General features: G+C 37.6%; 1 protein-coding gene across 1 annotated transcript in view; it reads right to left on the minus strand.

Moving 5' to 3' along the window:
- Nucleotides 1–26,121, minus strand: part of CFAP54 (cilia and flagella associated protein 54) — a 253,182-nt gene that overhangs the window by 184,365 nt on the left and 42,696 nt on the right. The window contains 6 exon segments of the mRNA XM_037160832.2: nt 9,016–9,137; nt 9,230–9,316; nt 14,949–15,075; nt 15,751–15,879; nt 21,802–21,878; nt 25,399–25,549. Coding sequence (XP_037016727.2) covers nt 9,016–9,137; nt 9,230–9,316; nt 14,949–15,075; nt 15,751–15,879; nt 21,802–21,878; nt 25,399–25,549 — 693 coding nt within the window.

Genomic DNA, 26,121 nt, shown 5'->3' on the forward strand with positions numbered 1-26,121 from the left:
ACATCTATATACAAAAGGATAAAGTTGGACCCCTACATCATGCCAAATACAAACCTTAACTCAAAATGAAGTACAGATCCAGGTGGGAGGGTTAAAATGATAAAATTCTTAGAAGAAAACACAGGAGTAAATCTTCATGACCTGGGGTTAAGGCAGTGGTTTTTAGATATGCACCCAAAACATACCAACAAAAGAAAAAGTGGACAAACTGAACTTCAGCAAAGTTGAAAGCTTCAAATGATGCCATCAGGAAAGGGAAGGTAGTTGACAGAAGGAGAGAAAAGAGTTACAAACACTATATCTGATAAGAGACTTGCATTTAGAATATATAAAGAACTGTTACACATCAACAATAAAAAGACAATCTCACTAAAAAATGGACAAAGGGTTTGCACTGGTATTTCTCCAAAGAAGATACACAAATGGTCAAAAAGCACATGAAAAGATCTATACCATCATCAGTCATTAAGGATGAAAATACAAAATCGGCGAACTGACTCAAGAAGCAGAAAACTTGAACACAGGAGTAATGGTGAAAGAAATCAGAAAATACATACCAAAAAATATTTCCCACAAAAAATGTCCAGCTCAACTGACTTCACTGAAAAATATTTCAAATATCAAGAAACTAATAATTCTTATGCCATTTTTAAAATTTCTAAGTCAGAGATAGATGGCTTCTCAAATAATTTTATAAAGTTATCATAACTTTGATAAAATATGAAATATGACTGCACTTAAAAACACAGTGCAATCTTCTTACATCATGAAAACAGAGAAAATACGAACTGACCAACAGCAAGTAAGGAGCGAATCAATCACCAAACACCTCCCAATAAGTAAAAACACAGGACCAGATGATTGCACTGGTGAATTCTACCAAAAATTTAAAGAATAAGTAATGCCAATTCTTCTCAAACTTTTCCAAAAACTTGAGAGAAAGAGGACACTTCCAAACTGATTTTAGAAGGTCAGCATTACCCTGATATCAAAGCCAGAAAAGAACACTACAGGGAAACTACAGACCAATATTCCTAATGAATATACACGCAAAAATTCTTAAGAAAAGAGTAGCAGACCAAACTCAACAATATATTCAAAGGATCATACACAATGATCAAGCAAGATTTATTCCTGGATGCAAATGTGATGCAAATCAAACATAAATGTGATGCAAATCATAAGTGCAATACACCGCATTAACAAAATAAAAAATAAAAATAATACAGCTCCTATTTCAGTAGAGTCCAACAAAAAAAATTGATAAAGTTAAACATCTTTTTATGATAAAAAACCTCTCAACAAGTAGCATACAAAACAACATACTTCAACATAATAAAGGCCATATCTGACAAATCCATAGGTAACATCATCCTCGATGACAAAAGGCTGAAAGTGTTTCCTCGAAGATCAGGGACGAGACAAGGGGACCCACACTTACTGCTCCTGTTCAGCATGGTACTGGACAGCTCAGCCGGAGCAAGCAGAAAAGCAAATGAAATAAAAGGCACTCGAATCAGAAAACAAGAAGTCAATTGGGGAGTGGGGAAGTCTTGGTCATAGGATACAAACTTTCAGTCATAGGATGAATAAATTCTGAAGATCTAACATACAGCATGGTGGCTACAGTTAATAATACTGTATTGAATACTTGAAATTTGCCAAGAGAGATCTTAAGCATTCTCACCAAAAAAATAAAGTAACCATGTGAGGTGATAAATATGTTAATTAACCTGATTGTGGTAATCATTTCACCATGTATACATATATCAGATAATGATGTTGTACATTCTAAATATATTACAATTTTATCCATTATACCTCAGTAAAGCTGCGGGTGAGGGCCAAAGCTCTATAAACTCAGAAAGTCCTTTCTTTTTCTTTTTTTTTTTAAGATTTTATTTATTTATCTTTAGAGGGGAAAGGAAGGAGAGAGAGAGAGAGAAATATCAATTTATGGTTGCCTCTTGTGTGTCCCCTACTGGGAACTGGCCTGCAACCCAGGCATGTGCCCTGACTGGGGATGGAACCGTGGTTGCTTGGTTCCCAAGCCCGGGGAAAGTCCTTTCTTTAAGCATGAGAAAAAATATTAATTTCAGCCAACAGACAAAATCATGGCAAGAGGGAAGCACTAAAAGACTTATCAACAGCACGCAGGAGGAGACAGAGTGCTGCTATTCCTTTTTATTCGGAAAGTTCTAGCAAATTTAATACAAAAAAGAAAACCCTGAACATGAGAAGACAGGTGTCCACCAAATTCCAAGTGCCCATCACGCAGATACAAAAACCTGCTCAGTTTCTGCAGCAGACGACGTGCTGCGTTTGAAGCTGCCACTTGGAAACCTGGACTCGAGCTCAATAAGAAGGATGAGACGGAAGACAGGACCTGGGAGTCACGTGCGTCAGAAGGATGTTTAAAGCCGAGCGAGTAGATCAGTTCCCTGTGGGAGTGCAGATTATGAACTGCAGTGTCATGCATTTTTCCTACAATAATGAAGCTTGGCCTAAATTGAGGTCAGAATTAACTTCTCATTTTTATGTTTTATTGGAAACGGTTGACAGGAAGGTCTAAAATCATTGGTGGTGATTAAGATTTACTTGTAATAATAAATAGTTTTTTAATTCTACTTGTTCTGTGCCAGAAGACCTTGAAAATTTTTCTGTATTTGTACCACAGGAAACTTAGCCATCTACATAGGACAATTGTTCCTTCACATGAGAAAAAAATATATTACATGATAACTATGTTTCCAGAGTCTACATGCCAGAGAACTGAGATGTTTAGACTCAAAAGCTAATTTACATAGACGTGGTGTTCAGTGTAACTATAATGCATTTTAAGAAAGCATGTTTGAAATGTTCTGATTACATCTCATTCAATTTTAAATTTATATCCCTCTCATTCAGATCCTATGGCCTGATATGAAATAGGAAAATAAAAATATTAAAGTGTTAATAAAAATATTAAAGTATTAAGCGAAAGGTGACAGAAGAAAAGTCTAAAACAAAGTCTTTGATTTAGGTAAATCAGATAAATTCTACAATAGGACTCAAGGTAAACTCTAATACTAGTTAGAAATTGAAATCCTAATTTAATGAGCCAAATCATTAAGCAGCTAATAAGATTCCACTTACAAGAAAGTGCTAGATTTTTTAAGGATTTTCTAAGATAGAAAGGAGGAAATATCACCTGAGATGAAGTGCCCTCAAAATCAAGAAACTGGGTCCACTCAGTTGTGAAAGAGAAATTGTAATCAATGTGGACCTGAATGTTGCCTGTAACAGTAATGTTCCAGAACATCGAAATGCTGGAGATGCAAAATCGAGACCACCATTCCCGAACCGGAGGTCAAGAAGAAATGGGATTTCAAAGACATATCAGATAACAGGAAATGAGCATATCCTCACTTCTTCGATATCCTCACTGTGCCTAGTACAGAGTCTGGCAAACCAAAAGGGCTTACCGACCTTGAAAGAGGAAATGCGCCTTCATCCATCACAGGAAAAGAATCAGCCACGGAACGTCAATGGAAACAGGCTCCTACGCCAACTCACAAAGTAAGTAAGTTCTGAGTGCTTTTTTAGTGGAGCTCTGCGCTGCAGTGTGCCCCAAAACAACACTGCGAAGGTCCAAAATACTACCGTCTGAATGAAATCTCTCTGCCTATAGTTTCCGTTACTGAAGTTGAGACCTGCCTCTTCTCAGAAGGTACTCAGGGCTTATGAGGACAGGTTGATGTTCAATACATTCGATGATGGCTTAACACCCACAGTGCAGCAAAAACACTTACAGGAATACAAAACGCAGTCTTAAAGGACAGAATGAAGACACGCGGAAACAACTATCCTAAGACTGCGATGATAAAGCGCCATATTTACTACTTGTCTAGCAGATCTCCCTGAGCTGTAGTCTGGGTTCTTAACACTATTATGTACATTTCAGAAGGAGATGAAAACTAAATTAAGTCATATCCAAGAATCCTGGGGAAAATACTGCTGAGAGTAAAATATATAATTTATAAGATCAGTATAAGAGTAAACACAGGGGGGAAATGTGTAGTTTGATAGAGAAATCTATATCCAAACCTCCAAAAATAGTTCTCATGTGACAAAACAATGTTCCGAAGGGCTTAAAGTGGAAGACAGAGTAGTAGTAATAATATTATTGGCTAACAATATTGACTGCTTACTCTGTGCCAAACACTAAGCATTAAATATGCATCCTTTCATTTAATTTTCCTAAGAACCCTCATTTTACAGATGAATAAACAAACTTAAGAGAGAAGAGTGTGTAAGTAACTTGATTTAGGTTGTATAGCTAGTCAGTGGCAGAACTGAAACTAATCAAAGACCCGAACACTCCTAAGTATTATGCTGTACTGTCTTCATCGGAAGGGTAACCTGATGAACTTGCCTGTGCAATACCCTTAAAAGGTTTAAAAGAAACTAAAAGAGCTAAAATGCAAAGATGCTTAAGTTTTCTGTAAGTAGTTTGAAGCCTGCAGGTCAGAACATGATCTCATGGGAGGGGTCAGAACCATAAAAGGTTTGTTCTCTCGATGAGAAACACTTCAACATGGAGCAATTAAAAAGAGTGGAAATCCCTGAAAAAAAATAGTTGACATATATTCTTCCCCCAAAAAACGAGAATTGGTTTAACTAAAATGCTATACAAGGGGAAAAACAATTATGCTCGGTAATCCAATTATTAGTATCATAGCTAATAGTGTCTAGGGGACATCAAAATATCAATTTAGGAAATATTAAAGGCAAGAGTTATTAGAACTTCAAGTGGCCCAGGCATCTTCATTAGTCCTGGTTCCAAAATAGGACCATAAAAGTAGATTCTTTGTCAATTATACAAGATAATCTCCTACGTTCCCTTGCTTAAAGGTGAAGCCTCATTACCAGAATTTGAAACTGCAAAAATCATCTCAACTAACAATTTGTTTAGGTTCCAACAAATAATAGTAGGAGAAAAAAGCAGATGTATCAGTTGGGGGTCTTTGCAGTGGAAGCAACAGGAAAACCAGGCTTGGACCACAGCAGGCCACGGGGATAGCAGGGCCTACAGAACACTACTATGACCGGCCATCAGGACACGGGCATTAAAATAAATGGACACCAGCAAGTTTAATCTTTTTATCCCTCTGCTCGAGATTCAGATTTCAAAATGAGAGTGACTAATTCTCCCTACTTACATCCCTGATCCTGATCAGAGTCGGCAGAGAAGAGAGTCCCGCCTGATTCCATCTAGTGGGAAAAAGAAATTCCTCAAAAGGTGATGTTTGGGAAGAAACATGTATGTGGAACAAAAACGGCAGTCCACAGCCCCGCCCTGGGAACACTACACGCGTGGCTGGAGGATAGCGCTGCCTCTTCCCAGAGAGAAACCCCATCTGCTAAGGCACTGAGAGCTCAGTTAGCCGGCTCCAAGAGCAAACGATGACGAGACACACAGTGACTGCTCTATTTGATCAGGAGCAGAAGGTCAAGGACATCTCAAAGGATTCTAGGTGCAATCCATTAAAATAAATCTGAGGTATTACATGCAAAAAGTTCATATAGACTTCGAAAGTCAAACAATCAAGACAGGAAAGTAGGAAAAATTCATCGCCCAAAATCAAGAAAAAGTCATGTAATTTGTGTACTATCAGAGGGTTGTCCCTCATTCATGGCAACTAGTTTGTCTACCCTTAAGAGATTTGTAATAAAACAGATGCCTGATGAAATTATCCAGCCCCACAAGGTCAGGAAGCTTTTGAAAAACTGTAACAGGATATGAATTATTTAAGAGTACTGAAAAGACCCAGGCTTTCAAATCATGTTATTGTATCATGTGGCATATCAATGACTGATTTGGGGACAATTTTTTTACAAGATCATGATAATGTAAAACATTTTATAATATGCCCCAATATAAAATGATTGCCAAGGGAAAGAAATTTATGTGTCTTCTTTAAGGAAAGAAAGTTTGGCAATTATTTGAGCCATAACATCATTGTTTACGAGAGGACAGTGAGGGACTGATCATTAAGCCTTAACACTTAGATAAGAAAACTACCACTGAGGGGCAGAGGTGGCTACAGAGGACTTCAGGACTTTTAAATAAATATTCAACACTTGCTAGCTAGTGAAAATCCTTAAGGAGGACCCCCCATAAAAAGTAGGGTCTTGAAATGCACATCATGAGTCTATCCTCAAAGAGCATTATAATTTGCAATTTTTCTTAAAATACATTCACTTAGGAAATAGAAGGGAAAGATGCACAAGGAGAATGTGAAAACTTCAGACTTCCCACATCTCAATATGGTCCCCAGTCTCAGTGGTAGGAAGACAGAGACTTAACCAGAATGGACATTTCATGGCAATATAAAAACAAGATTGAGCCCTGATGAGTGTGGCTCAGTGGATTGAGCACTGGCCTGGGACCCAGGGGTTGCTGGTTCCATTCCTAGTCAAGGCACATGCCTGGGTTGCAGACCAGGTCCCCCGCAGGGGATACAGGAGAGGCAACCACACATTGCTGTTTCTTTCCTTCTGTCTAAAAATAAAATAAATAAAATATTAAGAAAAATAAACAAGACTGAGTCATAATAAAACAAAAAGGAAGACCCCAGAGGTTTCACTCTCTGCGGGCTCAAGATTAGTCGTGAGACAGACAGTTCTAAGAAAACCAAACTTTATTCGCTTTGCTCGCCATACAAATCAGACCTAGTACCAACGTGCTCCAAGCAGTACACAGTAGCCAAGTGGCCACAGAAGCATCTGTTGAAAAAATGTCTTCCAACAAAGATCAGACAGCATTTCGGCCTTGTAAGCTGAAATGATCCAACAACGCCATCAGACTCCTTCACCCAAATGCTGAAAACTCAAATTTAATGAGGCTCTTCCCTGACACACCCAGGACAACCTTCCGACCTTGAACATCAATAGCATCTGGCCATCCCAAATCCTTAAACTTCCTACCAACCCGACTCTACTTACTGTCTAGTCTTCACCTCTTACTACCCTCTCCCAACATCCCCATCACCTCTCTGCCACTGCACCGAAGCTTCTGTCACGCTGTGGGACCTACTGGACTACAAGTACCCTGTAATCTATCCAGCTCAAGACCTTCACACATGTTCTCTCTGCCTAGAACGTCCTTTCTACCTTTTGTCCTCCTTATCTTTCAGCATTCAATTTCATATCATGTTTTCTAGATATTTCCTTAACCATTCCTTTCCTCTTGATGAATTCACCTGTCCTTCTTGCAATGAAAGCACCTATGACACTGACCCATGATTACCTACTGGCTTGTCTACATTCCCGTAGACTAGATTTATCTTGCAGACAGGGACAACCAAGAGAAGGCAGTCTACCAATATCTGTTGAACGAATAAAGGATTTGCGTGTGTTTGTTTTTGTCCCCTGTACTCAGCATAATACTGGGCACATAGCTTTCAATAAATATTTGCTGAATAGCTCATAGCCACTTAAAAATATTTGTTGGGTGGATGCAGTCAGGGGCAGATGACTAGGAAGTGCTATAGGTCAGGAATCTTAACTGCCCATCTCTTACCGTCTCCATAGCCACCAAGTCTTTAAATGCCTAATGGCATCATTTCCTTTCCCAATCAATCTGCACACACTTTCTATTATAAACTTTTAACCTCTGCTTTCATTTTTTTAAATTTGACCCTACACAAAACTCTGCTGGCACAAACATTCTGTTGTCACAGCTGTGACACATCAGGACATGTTCTAACACCATGCAGATGGCCCCCTAAAAATTCATAGTCTTCAACCTCTGCTAGAATTTCATCGCGTTGGCCAGTCCTTTAACCCGGAGGCACCTCCCTCTCATCCATTCCTCCCCAATCTCCAGTCATCATCTCTCCCCTCAGTCCCACTATCCACCCTCACTGTCTATAGTCTTGGCAGTTACCTTTGACTCCAACTTTATCAGATGATTAAGGTAAGATGGTATCAGCTCAATTCTCTGCCTCCACACCAAGAGACTTAATTAAATCTATATCTGTTCTTTCCACCTTTCTTTCTGTATCAGAGGATGAGGTGCCTGCCCTACAGCCCACCCTCCTTTATCCGTGCTTTCAATCTAATCCCCTTCCCTCTTCTAGCAGACTCCACTTTATGTATTAAACTCTGTCATATCTTCCATTTCTCTCTTTTTTATGGCTTTTCATTCTCAGCATATAAAATGATTAATTTTCTCCCTCAAATGCTTCTTAAGTCTGTATCCTCCCCCTAGCATTGGCCTATTTTTTTCTTTCCCTTACCAGCCAATCTACTTGTAGCACTATTCTCTGCCTCCTCATGTGCCACTCACTCCAAATTTGTGTATGTGTGCAACGCGGGGGAACTTTTTAACTACTCCATAATTTCAAATATTATTGACCTCAGGCATTTAAACTCTAAAATCAACAGACGATGAATCAGCCAGAAGACAGAATAATTTAGAGGCCAGAGACAACATGAACAAGGCAACTGATCCACAAATTAGCAATATCCATCTGAGAGAGGGTACCTTAGCCAGTGGGCTTTAACTATTTTAATTCCATAGTAAGGAAGGCATTATCCTGGTACAGTGTCACTGAAATTCTACAATTTCCCTCATTTTGAATCCTTCAGATTTCCTTCCACTTCCCACATTAGGCGGCCCCTACAGAGAATGAATTTCTCATTTCAGGAGAGTTCAGGGCCGGATGTATACAGAGTGGAGCAAAAGTAGATTTATACTAGTTTGTATGGAAAATAATATAATAATTAATAAACAATAGTACAGAAAGAAACTGTTTCACATACAGCTGTAAACCTACCCACCCTGCCCACCCTGCAGACTGGTTCCCCTACACGGGACTGTTCCACTTCTCAGATGACTAGATGTGAGAAACCTGAAGGTTCATAATCTCATGTTAAGGGCAACACATTACTTCTAGGAAAGGGAAGTAAACCATTCATTTAACAGAGGCTGTATGTCAAAACTGACAAGAAGGAATGATATATTGTTACCATCAAAAAGTCATGTGAAGATGTAGAGGCTGCATCTTTCTCAAATATTAGGAGAGCTTTTTGCATCAAGTACATCGCTTTGGAGAGCTTATTCTTCCTTATTTTATTCATTACACTTTCTTCTGGAAAAGTAAACAAACATTTTACCAAAAGGGTGACACAGAAACTATCTCTACAAATTTTTCGAAGAACGGGTTATCCCAGTTTCAATTACCTGTAAAACAACCGGTGCTTCCAGACTGGTTTAGCTTTTCTGGATTTTTGGTAGACACGCTTTTGCTAACAGTTGGAGTCTGCAAAACTGAAGGAGGAACCAGGAGACTGCCATTACGATTAGGTTTGTGTCCAAAAAAGGAAATATTTTCTAAACATTAAAGAATAGCTAACTATTTGTGAAACTATCACTTCCTCTATCACATTATCTTTTTTCACTGATAGATAAAAATTCAAACAAATCTGCTATAGTGCAGTTTTACTGTCAGATTTTCTTATATGTGCCACAGTACATCTGAGGACATAAGCATTTTCAAATTAGTCTTCATTCAAACATACCTCTACATATGTATGTATTTTCTATTTCATCTTAAATAAAATCATCTTGCAGACTGATAAATAGGACCCAATCTACTTTTGTTCACTTTCCATTTTCATAAACTTTTCAAAACTGCTTCATTCATGGTCCCTGCAAGAGTACCAGGTGAAGACTTCCACTCTCCTGTAGCTGCGGCTGATGGAGTAAGAGCCTCTCTCAAGATTTTCAACTAACACAAATTATGGCCAGTTGATGGTGGGCAGCGCGAGACATCCTGATGTACAACTGGGGCTGACCATCAAGGCGGTGCAGACAAGAGAGAAAGCTGGGTGTAGGAGAAAGGAATAGAGGTGGGTAAGCTGACCGGGAGAGACAGGGAACGTTGCACTGACTTTTGATTTTCCAGGTCTGGTCCTCAAGAGACCTGGCAATATTTTGTCTCTGTCCTTGGGGGTGTATGATGGTTCACGTAGTAACCTTACAATACACCCCCTACGTTGAGGTTTAATTATTTGTGCTAATGCATGTCAGTCACCATGGGATGGTGACTGCTGAAAAGATGCCAACAGACACCATTAAAGAATGTAAGGTTTCTCTAATGGCAAAGGTTAAAGAAATTTATCTACATGGAAATAGCAACACAACAAAATGTACAAAATAATACATCATTCTCTCAGTACCTAGGGTATCGTAAATACTAATTAAGTGATAGCTTTCAAGATCATAATTATTGGAGATAGGAAGGATGAGATTGCATGAAAACTCTGACTGCCTATTAAAGATGAGTCATATTTAATGCCACTGTCCTCAAAGGGCAACCATTGTAAAGTTCTTGCATAAGAATGACAAAAGCAGTACTCCGGCCACATTAGTCTAGCGGCAGCCAATCAGACTGAGGAAAGAGAGGAGGAACAAGCTGAAAATCTGTGCTAGACTGGCAGTCCAATAAAGCAGAGAAGAAATCCAAGGAGACCCAGAGATACTGGAAAGAAATAATAACAGAATATTCCTTCTAAATGTAAGTTCAAGTCTACCTTCACTGTTTTCAAATGGTCGCTGATAAAAATTCAGAGAATCATTTGGCTTTCAAAACTTTACACATGACAATTTGAGAATGAACTGTTTAGTAACTCTGTGAGTAAATAAACACTCTTTCTCCACTAAAGAAGATGATACAGCTACTAAATGAGAATCATGAGCTACTTGTCTCAAAGAAAACCTGATGCATATATGCCATTCACATTTTGAAATATACTCCTGACCCAAACCTTTTTAAACTAAAGAATATTCAAAGTTATTATTCTAAGTGACTTCATTTATGATAAGAAAAACTTTATCAAGTTCCCCAATTTATATAGGACACAGATAGTCTAATTATTGTTGCTCTCCTCCACACCAAGTATGTTTTTTAGGAATAACTCAAGCAAATTTGAATGGTCTCTGATGTGTAATATATTCTAAAACAAAATGAGCTACAAAGAAATCCTCTATTTGCTTGTTAAGTTTGTTGTTAATGGTGGTGTTGGTTTAATAATAATTTTTAAAGTGCCTTGTTAATAAGTCCAGATAAAGCAAATTACTTGTTACTTTGACATTGTTGGAGACCAGAGTTTTCAATGCAGGAGAAGGAAAGCACAAAAGAGAAATGCAAAACCACAGACTTGCACAGCATTGGACTTTGACTTTGCAATTTCAGAGAGAACTTGTGATATAAATAAATGCATATTCTTATCTCTAGCAACAATAACAACAAAAACTAATTAACATCCCAATAATAATGAGCACTCCTAACTCACAGTTCTTGGTTTTTAAATGCTATTTCTTAACAAAAGGAATCAGGAATCCTTACCAAAATGACCTGATTCCAGGTCTGGGGAGGATGAAACATAAGGTAGGTCTAAAACATTTTGTTGTGCAGAAAGCAAGAAATCGCTCAAAGAATAATGAGGACACAACAAAAGAACAAAGAATCCAGTCTGACGCCTCCCAGTGGCAAAATGGGTGACAGCATCAGAAAGAACAATGATAGTAACTGACTTTAAAATATTTAATAAAAAAGAAATCCACTCCATAGTATGACTCAAAAAACTGAAAGGTAAAAATTAGGGACAGTTCTTCACAAGAGAATGGCAGCAAATAAATGTAGCATGGATAGTTCAGTTAGAAAGTCGCCACACAGAGCCATCATAACAACTCATTCCAGAAGGATCACCAATAGATGCTAGAACTATTCAGTGAGAAAAATCCGTTGGGGAATAAGACATTCATTCCCAAAGCTGTCATCAGACAATACCAGTTATTTTTTCATTACACAGAGGAAAAGGTACCATTAGGTAGACACTACCTATCTATTAACAAGATAATAATATTTAGCCTCACCAAAAACAGGACAAATGGACAACATATGCAGCTTAATGTGATTCAATGAGATGAAGAAACTACCAGAAAAACTTAGATTGTAGGGTGTCTTAGAAACGTATCTTCAAAAATGAGTCATAAGAAAAAAGTTACAGGAATTACTGTAGATTAAAGAACAGCACGACAGAGGGGTGATGTCAGCATCATGGCAGCAGAAGATGTGCCTCATTTTTGTCCCCCTCCCTCCTCCACTAAAACAACCAAATTTCATACCCACTCATAAACAAAATGAAGCTGGGGGCATCACACTTCCTGATTTCAAACTATACTGCAAAGCTATAGTGCCTTACAGTATGGTACTGGCATACAAATACACAAGCCTATGGAACAGAAGTGAGAGCCCAGAAATAAAAGCATACGTATACATTCAATTAACATTTGACAATGGAGCCAATAATAACCAATGAGGAAAAAATGGTCCCTTCAATAATGGTGTTGGGAAAACTGCATATCCATATGCAGAACAGTGAAACTGGACCCCACCTTAAACCACTCATAAAAATTAACTCAGAATGGACTAGAGACTTAAAGTTAAGAACTGAAATCCAGAAACTCTTAGAAGAAGGCACAGGAGAAAAAGCACCTTGACATTGGTCTTGGCAGCAATTTTTTGGATCTGACAGAAAAAGTGCAATCTACAAAATAAAACAATTAAGGGGGTCCACATTAACTAGAAAGTCTTTGTCCAGCAAAAGAAACAAGCAACAAACTGAAAAGGCAACTACAGAATGAAAGAAAATATTTGCAAATCATATGTTGGATAAGCAGTAAATATCTAAAATACATAAAGAACTTTTATTACTCAGTAATATATATATTACTAATGTATACTATTATATATTACTATTCTGTATATATACACATATATATATGTGATTAAAAATGGGTGGAGAAACTGAATAGACATTTTTCCAAAGAAGACATACAGATGGCCAACACACACATGAAAATGTGTCTGTTCAACATCACTAATCATCGGGAAATGCAAAATCAAAACCACAGTGAGATATCACCTCACACATGTTAAATAGAATGTCTATTATCAAAAAGACGATAAATAGGTAAGTGTTGGTGAAGATGTGGAGAAAAGGGAACCCTTGTGCACTGTTGGTAGGAACATAAATTGGTTCTATGGAAAGACTATAGAAGTTCCTAAAAAATAAAAAATAGAAATACCATATGATCCAGCAATCCCACTTTGGGGTATATTAGCAAAGAAAATGAAAACAAGATCTCGAACAGGTATCTGCCTTCCTATATTTGCTGCAACAGTATACACAACAGCCAAGATATGGGAATAAACTAAGTGTCCACCAAAGGAGACTGGGTAAGGAAGATGTAGTATATATATTTTAGATTAAAATGTACATATCTATATATGTATGTACACACACACACATACATATGTATAAGAAAATTATTCGGCCATGAAAAAGACAGAAATTGTGGACCCTGAAGTCATTATGCTAAGTAAAATAAGGCAGACAGAAAGACGAATACTATATAATATCACTTATATGTGGAACCTAAAAAAGCTGAACATACAGAAACAGAACTTGGAGGGTGGAGAAAATGGGGAGATGTTAGTCAAAAGCTACCAACTTCCAGTTGTAAGATATGAGTCCTGGGGATCTATGGTACAGCATGGTGATTATAGAAATAACACTGTATTATGTACTTGAAAGTTGCTAAGAGATACCTTAAATGTTCTCACCACAAAAAAGAAGCAGTAATTATGACATGAGAGAGGTTTTAGCTAACACTATGGGGGTAATCATTTAGCAATAAATAAGCGTATCAAATCAACACATTGTACACTTTAAATTTACACAATGTTATATGTCAATTATATCGTAACAAAGCTGGTGGGTAAAAGTTTACACTGAAAAATTAATTAACTAATTAATTAATTAGACCTGAATCTGATGAAATCTATTGAGCTGTACAGAAGATGTCAGTGCTTCTGACGGCTGTAGATGGAGATCAGAGGTCACCCTAGGACACAACACTTAGTTCTATTCTATAATTACTCAGTAATTTAAAATGGAGAATTGCTGGTTATATTAATAGTGGCTATATAATCATGTCAAGAGTAATTTGGTTTTATCAAAATTTAATCCTGAACAGAAGAGATTTTAGACCTAATTATAGTAAATCCTATTTTGAGATCAAGTAAACATGTTATTTGTATTACCCAATAATAAGGCAAGCACTACTCAGCTTCAACCCATCTGCCCCCAGAGATGTCTTTCTCGGTTTTTTCATTAGATTCCAGGCTGAAATGTAAACCATTAGCCCTTCAAGATCTGTCTGTGAGCTCCCTCCCTAGGCATGTCTATTATTCCCCACGCCCCTGTGAGCTCTTTTTCCAGCCACAAGAGAGTTCCAGTCGTACCTAAAACTGTACAATTGTTCTTTCACCCTGCTAAATATTACTTTCTCTTTCCAAAATGATGACCTCATTTCCATCTTCAATCATATTTATTGGCTTTCTGGTCAATGGTCACCTCTTCCAGGTAGTCATCCCTGACTTTCTTGTGTAATATAGATACTCCTCTTCTATGTGCCATAACTAAAACTCTGAGCCTATTTCTACTACATTCTGCAACCTCTACTGTTACAGTCGGCTTACTTAACTATAAGCTCAAAAGTAGAGGCTGTGTCTTATTCGTACCAAGCCTACCACAGTTCCTGGGTCTTGGTAGGCACTCAGTAAATGTCTTGTTTCATTGAATTAATGAAATACCAATAATTTACTATAGCTCAAACAACTTTTTAGACATTTACTAACTTATTATCTAGGGAAGGTGTAAAGAATAATGAAGCTATTTTCAATATTAACCAGAGAAGAAAAATAAAATTATAAAATTTATCTGGAAAACACCCAATTTACAATAACATAATTTACAAATTAAATTGATTCTACACTTAAATTTATCTTAAAATTGATTTGGAACAAATTATTTGCTTTGATGGCTACTACCTTGCAATTTGTCAAGAAGCACAACAGCTATTCGGTGCTGAGCTTGAATTAGTTCAAGATGCAAATCCATCATGAAACTATTTGGTGTGACTGGTTTGGGAATGTCTTCATCTATATCATGGGTGCACTTTGATAGAGTTGAATAAAAATAAAAAAGAAATACAATTACCAAGACACGCTAAAAATAGCCCTACCCTGTAAATGCTCAAGTTACCACTCTACTCCTAGGCATTAAAATCTGCTTCATTTCTCAACCCACTGCACTCTGCCTTACAAATTCATCTTCAATGACAAATTCAAAGACTGCTCACTCTCCTTGATTTTTTTCTGGGAAGAGGAGAGTGAATGTATTTCTGGCTCATGAAGGGGAAGCCACCACAAATCATGACTTACTTATCTACTTGCAAGGCCAGTCCTCATTCTACTTAAGTAAAACTTCAATATAAGAGTTTCCCTGGGGTCACCCTGGCTGGTGTGGCTCAGCGGACTGAGCACTGGCCTGCGAACCCAAAGGTCACTGGTTCAATTTCCAGTCAGGTCACATGCTTGGGTTGTAGGCCAGGTTGTGTGCAAGAGACAAGCAATCAATGTACCTCTTGCACATCGATGTTTCTCTCCCTCTCTTTCTCCCCTCCTTTCTCTCTAAAAATAAATAAATAATGTCTTTAAAAAAAGAGTTTCCCTGGGATTGAATATGGGACTGGGTGGTGGGCAGGGTGGAGGGTGGACAAAGGGGGAAATTTGGGACAACTGTAATAACATCAACAATAAAAGATTGCAATGAACAGTTTCCCATTCTTACCTTGGTGTAGTAATGATCAAACACTGATGATCCATTTGGCAAAGCAGTTAACATGCAATTGAAATTTATTCCACCAATTGCTTTGTCAAGAAGTTGATAAGCCAAAAATAACTGTTCCAAGGGGTTTTTCTAGTGATTTTATAAAGAAAAAATAAAAATAAAAGTTGAGAAAAAATCATATGCAGCATTTCTGAACTTTTTTCAAAAACAATTCAAAACAAAATAACAAATTTAAAGTCTATCCAATGTTATACTTCTTAGCAGGTGTAGTTGTCTTTGAACAAACATGGAGTACTATTAATGAGGGTGAAATAATGAGTACATTTCATCATTTTTCCAAATATAAATTAGGCTTTTCACAAACACATATGCAACTTCCTTTTATGGTTTTCAGAATTCTGACTATACCAAATGTATAGGTAAATTTAAAAAATATAACTCATTTGTCATTTTCACATACTTTATTTTGAAAGTGAATTTTTTTAGACCTCAGACCCTCAGAGCTAGATATTCAGACTCCACCCAATTCAAAGGTCAACACCATGATTTCCAAAAACTAAATACCTTTTTACTGTAATGATTCATATGCAGAGACTAATGTAAAGAGCAACCAACTTTGCTCAAACTTTCCAACTCTCCATGTTTTCTACAGGAAAACTTTGGGACATAAAGCAAACACACACATGCATACACTTGAAATCCCTGTGTGACGGTCATGATGACATTGCTCTTCTCTGCCCCAGAGGTGGCCATTGTCCTTGAACCTGGCTTTATCATTCTTTTGCATGTTTTTAAACTTTTACTACATGTGTACGTGTCCCTTAATGATATGCACTATTGCTTTGCATAGTTTTAATTCACTCATAAAATTCTGCAGTTTGCTTTTTTTCATTCAACCATATGTTGTTGAAAGTTTTTCAAGCTGGTGTATGTAACTCCATGGGTCAGTCAGGGTTTCGTTAGGAACACAGAATGACTCTAGCAGAAGGGGAGTTCACATACAGGGCTGGAGGTGTCTATCACCGTTGGAAGGCCTGGGGAACAAAGGTCAGGAAAGCTGTCAGTGACTCTTGCCTCTGAATCTAAGAATCTAGGAGGTGACTGGTAACCCTCAAAGATATACTACACCGAAGCAAGTGAATTGCAAGGAATTGCCCATTGGGGCTAGTAAACTCACTCTTCCCATCAGCCACTGTAGCATAAAAACTCTCTTTTCCCTCTGCATTACAAACTCATGCACATGTCCCTCATTGGAAGACTAACCCAGAACCATACAGAAATGAGATTCAGGTTTTCCTCCTATAATGCATATGAAGAATGGCAATGATGCCAAGCTTGCTCTGGTTCAGGCTCACTCTAGTTCATTCATTTTCATGGCTGCAGTAAGTTGTTATCTCACTGAGGAATATGTCAGAATTTATTTATCCACTCCTCTACTGATGGACATTTAGACTGCTACTACTAAAAATGTTCAATGTTTGTACTGTCTGTGAATAAATACAAAGTTGATACTTCCTTTGCGGTTCTTATACCTTTTTTCTGCTTTCTTTTTTTACTCAGTAGTCTAAGCCCTTAGGACATGAATGGAAGAATGACAGGTATCTTATGTTGTTACATCAGTATAAAGGGACTGCCTTTGGTCATTTACCATCGGTATAACACTCACTGAAGGCCTTTGGATGACGCCCTTCATAGGATACAGAAACTCTACTCCTAACTTGTTAAATTATCCTATAAAAAATTGTGGTTGAATTTTCTTAAATGCCTTTATTGAATCTCTTTATCTACCGAAATGGTCATATTTTTTTCATCTGCTAATGTGGTGTATTGCATTATAGAGTTTCTAATGTCCCATCATCCCTGCATTCCCACATTACTCACAATTTCGTTACATATATCCATTCAAGATATGTATATATACACAAGATGTGTAACACGCACACTTTTTTGCCCAAATTTTTATTTATGCTTATGCATTAAAGTATAACTCTAGGAAACAATAATGCTATCTGTATGCAAAATAATGCCCTGGAATATGTTAACTGGTTTTATATATAAATTAAAAATTGAATTAAAAATTAAAATTTTTTCCTAAAAGTTTGAACCAAAAACATGGGTGTGCAGTATACATGGCAAAATATGGTATATGGCACAGCTTTACTTTCTTACATGGAGGTAAGAGAATCACAGCATCATAAGTAAAGTCCGGCACTTGGCACAAGAAGAGAAATTCATAGCCCCAGTCAAAATAAAGAATCACAGACTTACGAAGGTTTTCAAGCAACTCAAGTGTGGAGTTCAAGTAACAGACCTACCTGAGGACAAGCCCCAAATTATAAGTCATTAGAGAGACTTTCTCTCATCCACTCCTTTTCTCAGCACCCATTGAGATACCTCCCCATACAAACAGCCAGACTCTGCTCCGACTTCACCTTTCCCTTGCATGTAGTCTTGTACTGGTTCTGACCTGACGTGAGTCTCAGTTTCAAGCCTTCATCTTTCATGGGCCCACACCCCATCTCTGGTCCCCGGATGGCTGATCTAAGTGTCTCCCATCCCTAAGTAACTGAGCCCATCAATCTATGGCAGCATCGACTCATAAACCTACGTTCTGTTTTTTGGTTCCCCTTTCTATTTTGGCTTCTGGGATTTATTTACCACACTTTCTTGTGTACTCTGCAGTGTACATGAGAATATCTGTTTGCTCCTATCCAAAATTTCTAGATGTTTTGTAGCAAGTGTTTTCGGATCATCTAGTTTGCTGCTTTTCCAGAAACTAAAGTCTCTAAGGATACCTTCTTGACTTCAAAAAATTTCAAAGACCCCCCCCACACCCCCACATTCTATCATCATCATCATCATCATCACCATCTTTATCATCATCTTCTTCATCACCAAAGCTAAGATCTAATCAAAACATGTTCTAGGTACAGGCTAAATGGTTTACACAGATTAATTTTTAAATTTCCATAGTCCTATGAGGTAGATGGCCATTAGTTGTTATAATTCTATAATCAATTTGTGGAAAATAGCTGTGACATATTCAATATCACTTTCAAATAATATTTATACAATCACAATAGCACCTTGTATTTTTAAAATAGTCACATGTGTATATGTGAGATACAAAATTGATCTCACTGACAGACTCTGCTAGGTGAGCGTATGGATTCTGGACTGTCGTTACAATAAATTGCCATTCCTTCTCCCCTCTCCACTCCCCTCCACATGGGTCTGGGGTCCTGGGTTGAGATTCAGTGCTCTATACAAAACACAGAAAAACTGAATGGCTGCCATAGGCCAGGTACTGTTTTCTACAATGTTACCAATATCTCATTCAAAACGTGTAACTGAAATAGTACATTAAGACGGACAAGACTGTTTGTTCGGGATGGCACGAGCAGTCGATATGAGAGTCAGGACGCGACTCTGGGTCCCCAGCACTGACTGCTGTGCCCTCAACCACACCAGTGAGTCGCCTCTACGGTGTCTACCCGGTGCCCCGGTACAGAGGGAAGGTTGTGTATCGCACAGTTTTGGGGGGTGCCATTTACAATATTGTCATTAGACTCGTATACTTCTTTTGACAATTTCCCATCAGATGACAGTAAGTCATCTCAAAGAGAGTGTCCATTTTTCTAATTTAAGTAACGGCAATAGTTCGTAAATGATGCTCAGTGTTTGTGGTGGCTGTCGTTGTGGAAAAACTGCCACCTTCTATGAAATCCATTTCATTTAGTGGCATTAGTTGCCAGACATTTTCCATCACAAGCCAGAACCTAGCACTTTGAAACTTCCACTACTATTCTCATCCTTGTCCTGTGAAGCCTTGGAGAGTAAATGCGAGCCCACTAAGCCAGTGATTCTCAAATTCTCGTGCCCTAATTTTCTACCTGGGGAACTTTTAAGAGGCACATACCTCGATTAAGAACTTGAAGAACCTCACACCTAAAATTATGATTCAATATGTCTGAAATGGAAAACACGAGACTATATATTTGGCAAACACTGTGCACAACCCCCAAAAACACCACTGGCAGGCAGCTTTGCCTCCTCAATCTCTTATGCAGTTCAAACATTGTTTTTAATTTAGATTTCTTAACTCTAGCTCTCTTCAGAAGACACAATACAGATGTAAAGAACTCAAAAATTGCATTCCCTGAAACCTATAATTAGAAGATGAACATTCATTTGAGAAAGTAATTTCAGAATGACCCTTCAGAATGACTCCTCTGTCCTTTCATGATATTTGATTTGTATCCAGTTTCTTAGAACTTGTATTTTTGTGCATTAGAAACATATCTTTTATACAATGAAATGCTACACAGCAGAAAGAAAGAAGGAGCTCCTACCCTTCACAACAGCATGGATGGAACTGGAGAGCATTATGCTGAGTGGAATAAACCAGGCAGTGAAAGACAAATACCATATGATCTCACCTATAAGTGGAATCTAATCAACGCAACAAACAAGCAAGCAAAATATAACCAAAGACACTGAAATGAAGAACAAACTGACAGTAACCAGGGTCGGGGAGGGGAAGAAGGGGAAAGGTTGTCCAGGAACATGTACAAAGGACCCATGGACAAAGCCAAGGGGGGGAAGGATTTCAGGTGGGAGGTGGGGGTGGGTGGAGTGGGGGAGAGCAGTAGGGGGAAAAGGAAACAACTGTACTTGAACAATAAAAAAATATATATCTTTTATCAAAATATCCTGAAGATACCCTCTTACGATCAAGAGTCAACACAGCATAGTGGCTAAATGCCTGGACTTTGAGGGCAACACCACGAAGTTCAAAGTCACTTACTGTGTGACTTTGAGCAAGTTGGCTAAAGTAGTGAAAATGAATATGATGACTACATGTATCAACTTGAGTGAACCTCACAAACACAATACTGAGTTTTAAAAAGCGAGCTGCAGAAGAGCACACACACACAAAGTACGACACTACTGATATAAATGTAAACACAATCCTCTCTACTGCACAACAATACCAGTTTCTGTCTATGAATAAATGAATATTTATTATATATATGAAGCAGTTCCTTAGGTTCCCATTCATATCTGTAGAGCAACATGATCCATAATATATATAAATAACTCAAATATTGTAAGAAAAATCATCAAGAAGAGGACTAGCCAATCATCTCCCTCATCTCCTGAATTCTCTTAAACTGACACTAACTGGGAACTTGCCATGTGCCAGGAGCAGTTCTAAGTGCATTTTAAACAGGTAATAACTTATTGTCAGAGAAGGATATCTCTGCTCTGTAAGTCTATGAACCACAACATATTCAAAACATCAATAGCAATCTAACTATAAATCCTTTTAAAATAGTTTATCTAGCTTATTTTTTAAGATTTTTTTTTAGAGAGAGGAGAAGGGAGGGAGAAAGAGAGGAAGAGAAACATCAATGTAAGAGAGATCCATCCATCAGTTGCCTCTCTTACCCACCCCGACCAGGGACCAAACCTGCAACCCAGGCATGAGGTCTGACCAGGAATTTAACCAGTGATCTTTTGCTTTGTGGGATGATGCCAAACCAACTGAGCCATGCCAGTCAGGGCTATCTATCTTATTTTTAAAGCTGACTGTATATTTTTCTAAAGCAAAAGCAAAAGGTAGAAAAGTATCCCAGTAGCTCTAAATGTATGTAGAAATGATAAATTATCAAATTTTAAATATTCAAAATTCTTTCTATAACTTGCCATTACACATTTACAAATTTAACATTATTTACAATTAAAATTCATGTTTTAAACTATATTTTATCTGATAACAAAATACTGAGAGATTCTAAAACACTATTTCAGACAACTCAATAAAAATAAAAACAAAGTGTAAAGGGTGCTCACTAAGAAAATAAAATTAAGTCGAAGTCATTTTCAGCAGAATTTTCCCTCTGAGACAGAAAGAAAATAACTTGCATTGTTTGGGGCACAAATTGACACATTTTGGGACTTATGTGAAAGATAATTATATGTTTTATAGTTCTAAATTTCAAATAAAGAGCTCATTGTGTATTTCTAAAACAAAATATTTTGCAATACCTTTAACAGTGGCAGAATTTCCAGATCCCCGTCCGGAGTCCCATGGACTTCATCAGTCTCCTTCCTGAAAGATACATCTGAAGAGAAGGAAAGAGAGAGAAAAGAGGGAGGGGCAGAGAGGCGGGCAGGGAAGTGCAAGATGAGGAGGAGGAAAAGTGGGAAGAGGAGGAGGAGGGGGGAGGGGAGAGGAGGAGGAGGGGGGAGGGGAGAGGAAGAAAAAAGGGAAAGAAGGAAGGACCCCAAAAACAAAAGGAGAAAAATGAAAAGTGTACTATCATCATAAAAAAATTATGCTAAATTGGTTATCTTTTTAATTACCCAAGATTTTAGAAATGATGCAACATTTTAAGGTCTGACTAAATATCAATTTGTTTCTTCCACATAATTAATTTTTTGCTTTTTATAAGTTAATATAAAAGTGTCTTATAATACCACATAACAAATCAAGACTCTTGATTATCAACAGGACAAAATTAGGGTAAAGAACTGAGTGCTCCTTTCATAAAGTTGATTTAAAAGCTTTCAGAAAATAACAGTTCAAAAGCCTTATGAACCTAGAGAAATATCAGAGAAGGCTGTTTTGAATTAGAGAAATACAGGTTACAAATATTTATATGATGATGTTAGTATCCTGTTTTAAAATTTATCTAGTAATTTAAACTAAATAATGCATTACTTAATAAACAGCCTAACAGCATTTTGAAGCAGACTGCCATAATTAATATAAAAGAATGACTTGCACTTTATGTTTAATGTGCCAACAAGGTGATGAGAACAACAATTTTGGAAAAGTTACAAGAATTTATGTATCTACATGGGGACGACCCCTCATTACATAAATGTAGAAGTCTCCAAGTTCATAATGGATCTTGTTCCAATATTGACTAGTTTTTTAGCAATCAAACATTTTAACAAAAAAATCAATATGATACATTGTATATAGGCCACTTATAATTAAACAGAGTATAAAATACAACAATAGTAGCCCAAAAGTAACTAGTAAACAAAACATTAAAATTAAGTAAGTCAAGCAACAATGTCTAAAGGACACATGGACAAAGCCAAAGTGGGAAGGATTGAGGGTGGAAGGTGGGGATGGGTAGGGTCATGGGGGTTAGGAATGAGGGGAACCTGGAGACAACTATACTTTAACAGCAATAAAAAAAGTGAGTAAGAAAGAGATTTTTATTGCCTTTGCCAGATTGAGGAAATTCTCCTTTATTATTTGTTCAAATAAGTTTTCCACTGGTGGCTGTTCCTTTTCCCCTTGTGGTCCCCCTATAATTTGGATGTTGGAGCGTTTTACAGGCAAGAAGAGGCTGGAAAGAGGTATTCCAAGTCATGAAAACCAAAGACCTACAACCAAGATTGCTCTATCCAACAAAACTTTCATTTAGAATGGAAGGACAGATAAAGTGCTTCTCAGATAAGATCAAATTCAAGGAGTTCATCATCACCAAGCCCATTATATGAAATGTTAAAGGGACTTATCTAAGAAAAAGAAGATAAAAAATACGAACAGTGAAAGGACAGCAAACTCACAGTTATTAACAACCACATCTAAAACTAAAGCAAGCTGAAAGGACAGCTAGATCAGGAGCAGAAACCATAAAAATGAAGATCTCATGGAGGGTTAGCAACAGGGGAGTGGGAGGAGAAGGGGGGAGAAGGTACAGAAAATAAGTAGCATAGACGGTAGGTAGAAAATAGATGGGGGGAGGGCAATAATAGTATGGGAAATATAGAATCCAAAGAACTTGAGACACATGGTCATAAACTAAAGGGGGGAATGATAGGGGTGGGGGGCGCAGGGTGGAGGGGAATGAAGGGGGGGAATAGAACAACTGTAATGGCATAATCAATAAAATTAAAATTAAAATTTTAAAAAAAGAGATTTTTAAAAAAGAAAAGAAATCATCAGGCCTTTTGCTTCCAGAAAGAGGTAATCTAGAAAAATTCTCTTGCCTAGAGACAACTAGCAAAACTGGAAACTACAGGTTTATTTAATCTGTACACCATGGGGGTAGAGGGTAATGAATAATCAATACAAGGCCAGGACTTTGAGAAGAGAACATCACCTGCATCTTGGGAAGAAAGCCAAGGGAGTACAGAGTGGTACTTTTGACAGCTTTGACAAGCTACAGCAACGAGGATTAGTACCCAGGACCCACCAAGGGTGATAAGTCAGAAGGGGCTGCATCCTTGGAGTTAGAGTAAACTGAAAATAGGCCTTCAAAGACAGAGCATCTCAGCTTCAAATTATCTTGATCTCTCAAAGTGGAATAATGGGATCCTGGAGTAGCAGCGCCGTCATGCATCAAGCAAAAGCAAACATAAATCTTCTTTGGAAAGAAGATAACATCAACTACGGTCTCAAATTATTTCTATAAAATATTTAGCAAACATAATGTCTACCACACAATACAAACTAACTAAAGTAACCGAATAACTAATGTTCTTCACTGAAGAATTCAGTGTATTAAATGCAGAAGGAATGACCGCAGTTCGAAGCCCCTTCTGGCTTCTCACCCCCACTTCCTCCAGCAGCCCTCAACCAATAACACGTGAAAGTTGTATAAATACCCCCATCTCCCAGCTCTCTGGGGCATGGTCTGTGCATCTCGTGAACTTGCCGAGTTTTGTATTGGCTTCCTTTCCCCTGTCTTACTTTCCCACTCCACCACCGAGCGTCCCTGTACAACGAATGCCCCAAGCAAACTACTTCACTCAACTCCTTGTCTCAGAATCTGCTTCTGAGGAACCAACCTAGGAAACAGGCTGGGCTGACAACTCACTGATCAATCTTTACATCCCGGAAAGGGGGACAACGGGCATGATATGCTTCCTGACTCAATGCAGTAGAGATAAACAGCACCACTATGAAGTGTCTGGCCAAAAAAATAAGATATTGACAAGGGTTCTTTTTGACGAGGTATCACTTCAACCTAAGCAAACCTCTAGACCCAACGACCAGGTAGAGAAACGACTGAATTGATACCACAAGGATGCAAATAGCCAAATCCAGAATGTAGGAAATCCTACAGGGTAATGCAATGACTCAATGTCTTCAAAAATTAGCTTGAAAAGCGTTTGAGGAGAAGAGGAGCTATTATAGATTAGCAAGAAAGAACAGACGTATAAGAAAATAAAAAGCATGAGCTTGCTTGGATTTTGATTGGAACAAACGGACTTAAGGTATTTATACTACAATAAGAAACATAAAAATTTTCAAAAATCATATAGGATATAATAATAATGGCTTTGTGGTTTTATAAGAAAAATGTTAGACCAACAGACAGAAAGACAGACACCCATATACGATACATATATGTACACACACACTGAGGTATTTTGAGGTATTTGCTGGTGGAATGACATGATGCTGCTGTAAAACACTTCAGGAGAAAGGCAAGTGTTGCAGTGAGAGATGAAATGAAATAAGATTGACAAGATGTTGATAATTATAAGTATTGGATGATGCATACGTGATGATTTATTTTCTCTCTCCACTCTCTAACTGAAATTCTACACATACATATAAGATGGACATATATGATACATATATATTATATCACCCCTTTTCATTTGTTATTTTACCTGTAGGTTTTTTTAATTTTCTCCTTGGATTTCCTAGCAACTCCAGTATCTCACTTAATCGTAACGCGACCTCTGCCACCACCACCACATCAAAGTCTTCCATTTTATAGTGGTGAATTACTTCATTTATTTGCCACAGAAGATAAACCCACTGAAAAGAAAAAAACATCAAAAAAGAGAAAATATACAGCAAATCAAAGTAAATCATATTACATTGTAGAAAGAGTCACACTGTTCAAAACCTAGTACTTCCTTGAAATTGCCACTTGCTAATTATATGAAAATGTGATAAAGATACCCCTTCCTTATTAGTACATCTTAACTATAAATAATATAAAGTTCAATGATCCTAATAAGATTACGTTTAATAATAAATATGTTTATGTAAGTTCATAAATAAGACTTGCTTACACTTATGGTCTGCATTACAGCCATAAGGAAAGGTTATCATGTTGTCTTTACATATCAGTGAAGATTATCCTCAAAATTCTCATTGCTCTTCCTAAAAAAGAACTGTTATGATCACTAGCAAAGTCCTTCAAAACAGTGAGGGGGAAGCAGGTGTTTTAGCTTCCACGCTAGGGGCCTTGAACACTGTCTTTCAACCATGTCCCCAAAGCTTAGCACAAAATTAGGCACCACAGTTTGGGAGCTAAGATGAGCCGGTAATATCCATGCACCCCACCATTACTTCGTCAGAAAATGTGATGGAACCACATCTGT

Source organism: Artibeus jamaicensis, unplaced genomic scaffold, assembly GCF_021234435.1.
Source record: "Artibeus jamaicensis isolate MK-2021 breed Jamaican fruit bat unplaced genomic scaffold, CSHL_Jam_final contig_233, whole genome shotgun sequence".
NCBI classification, from domain to species: domain Eukaryota; kingdom Metazoa; phylum Chordata; class Mammalia; order Chiroptera; family Phyllostomidae; genus Artibeus; species Artibeus jamaicensis.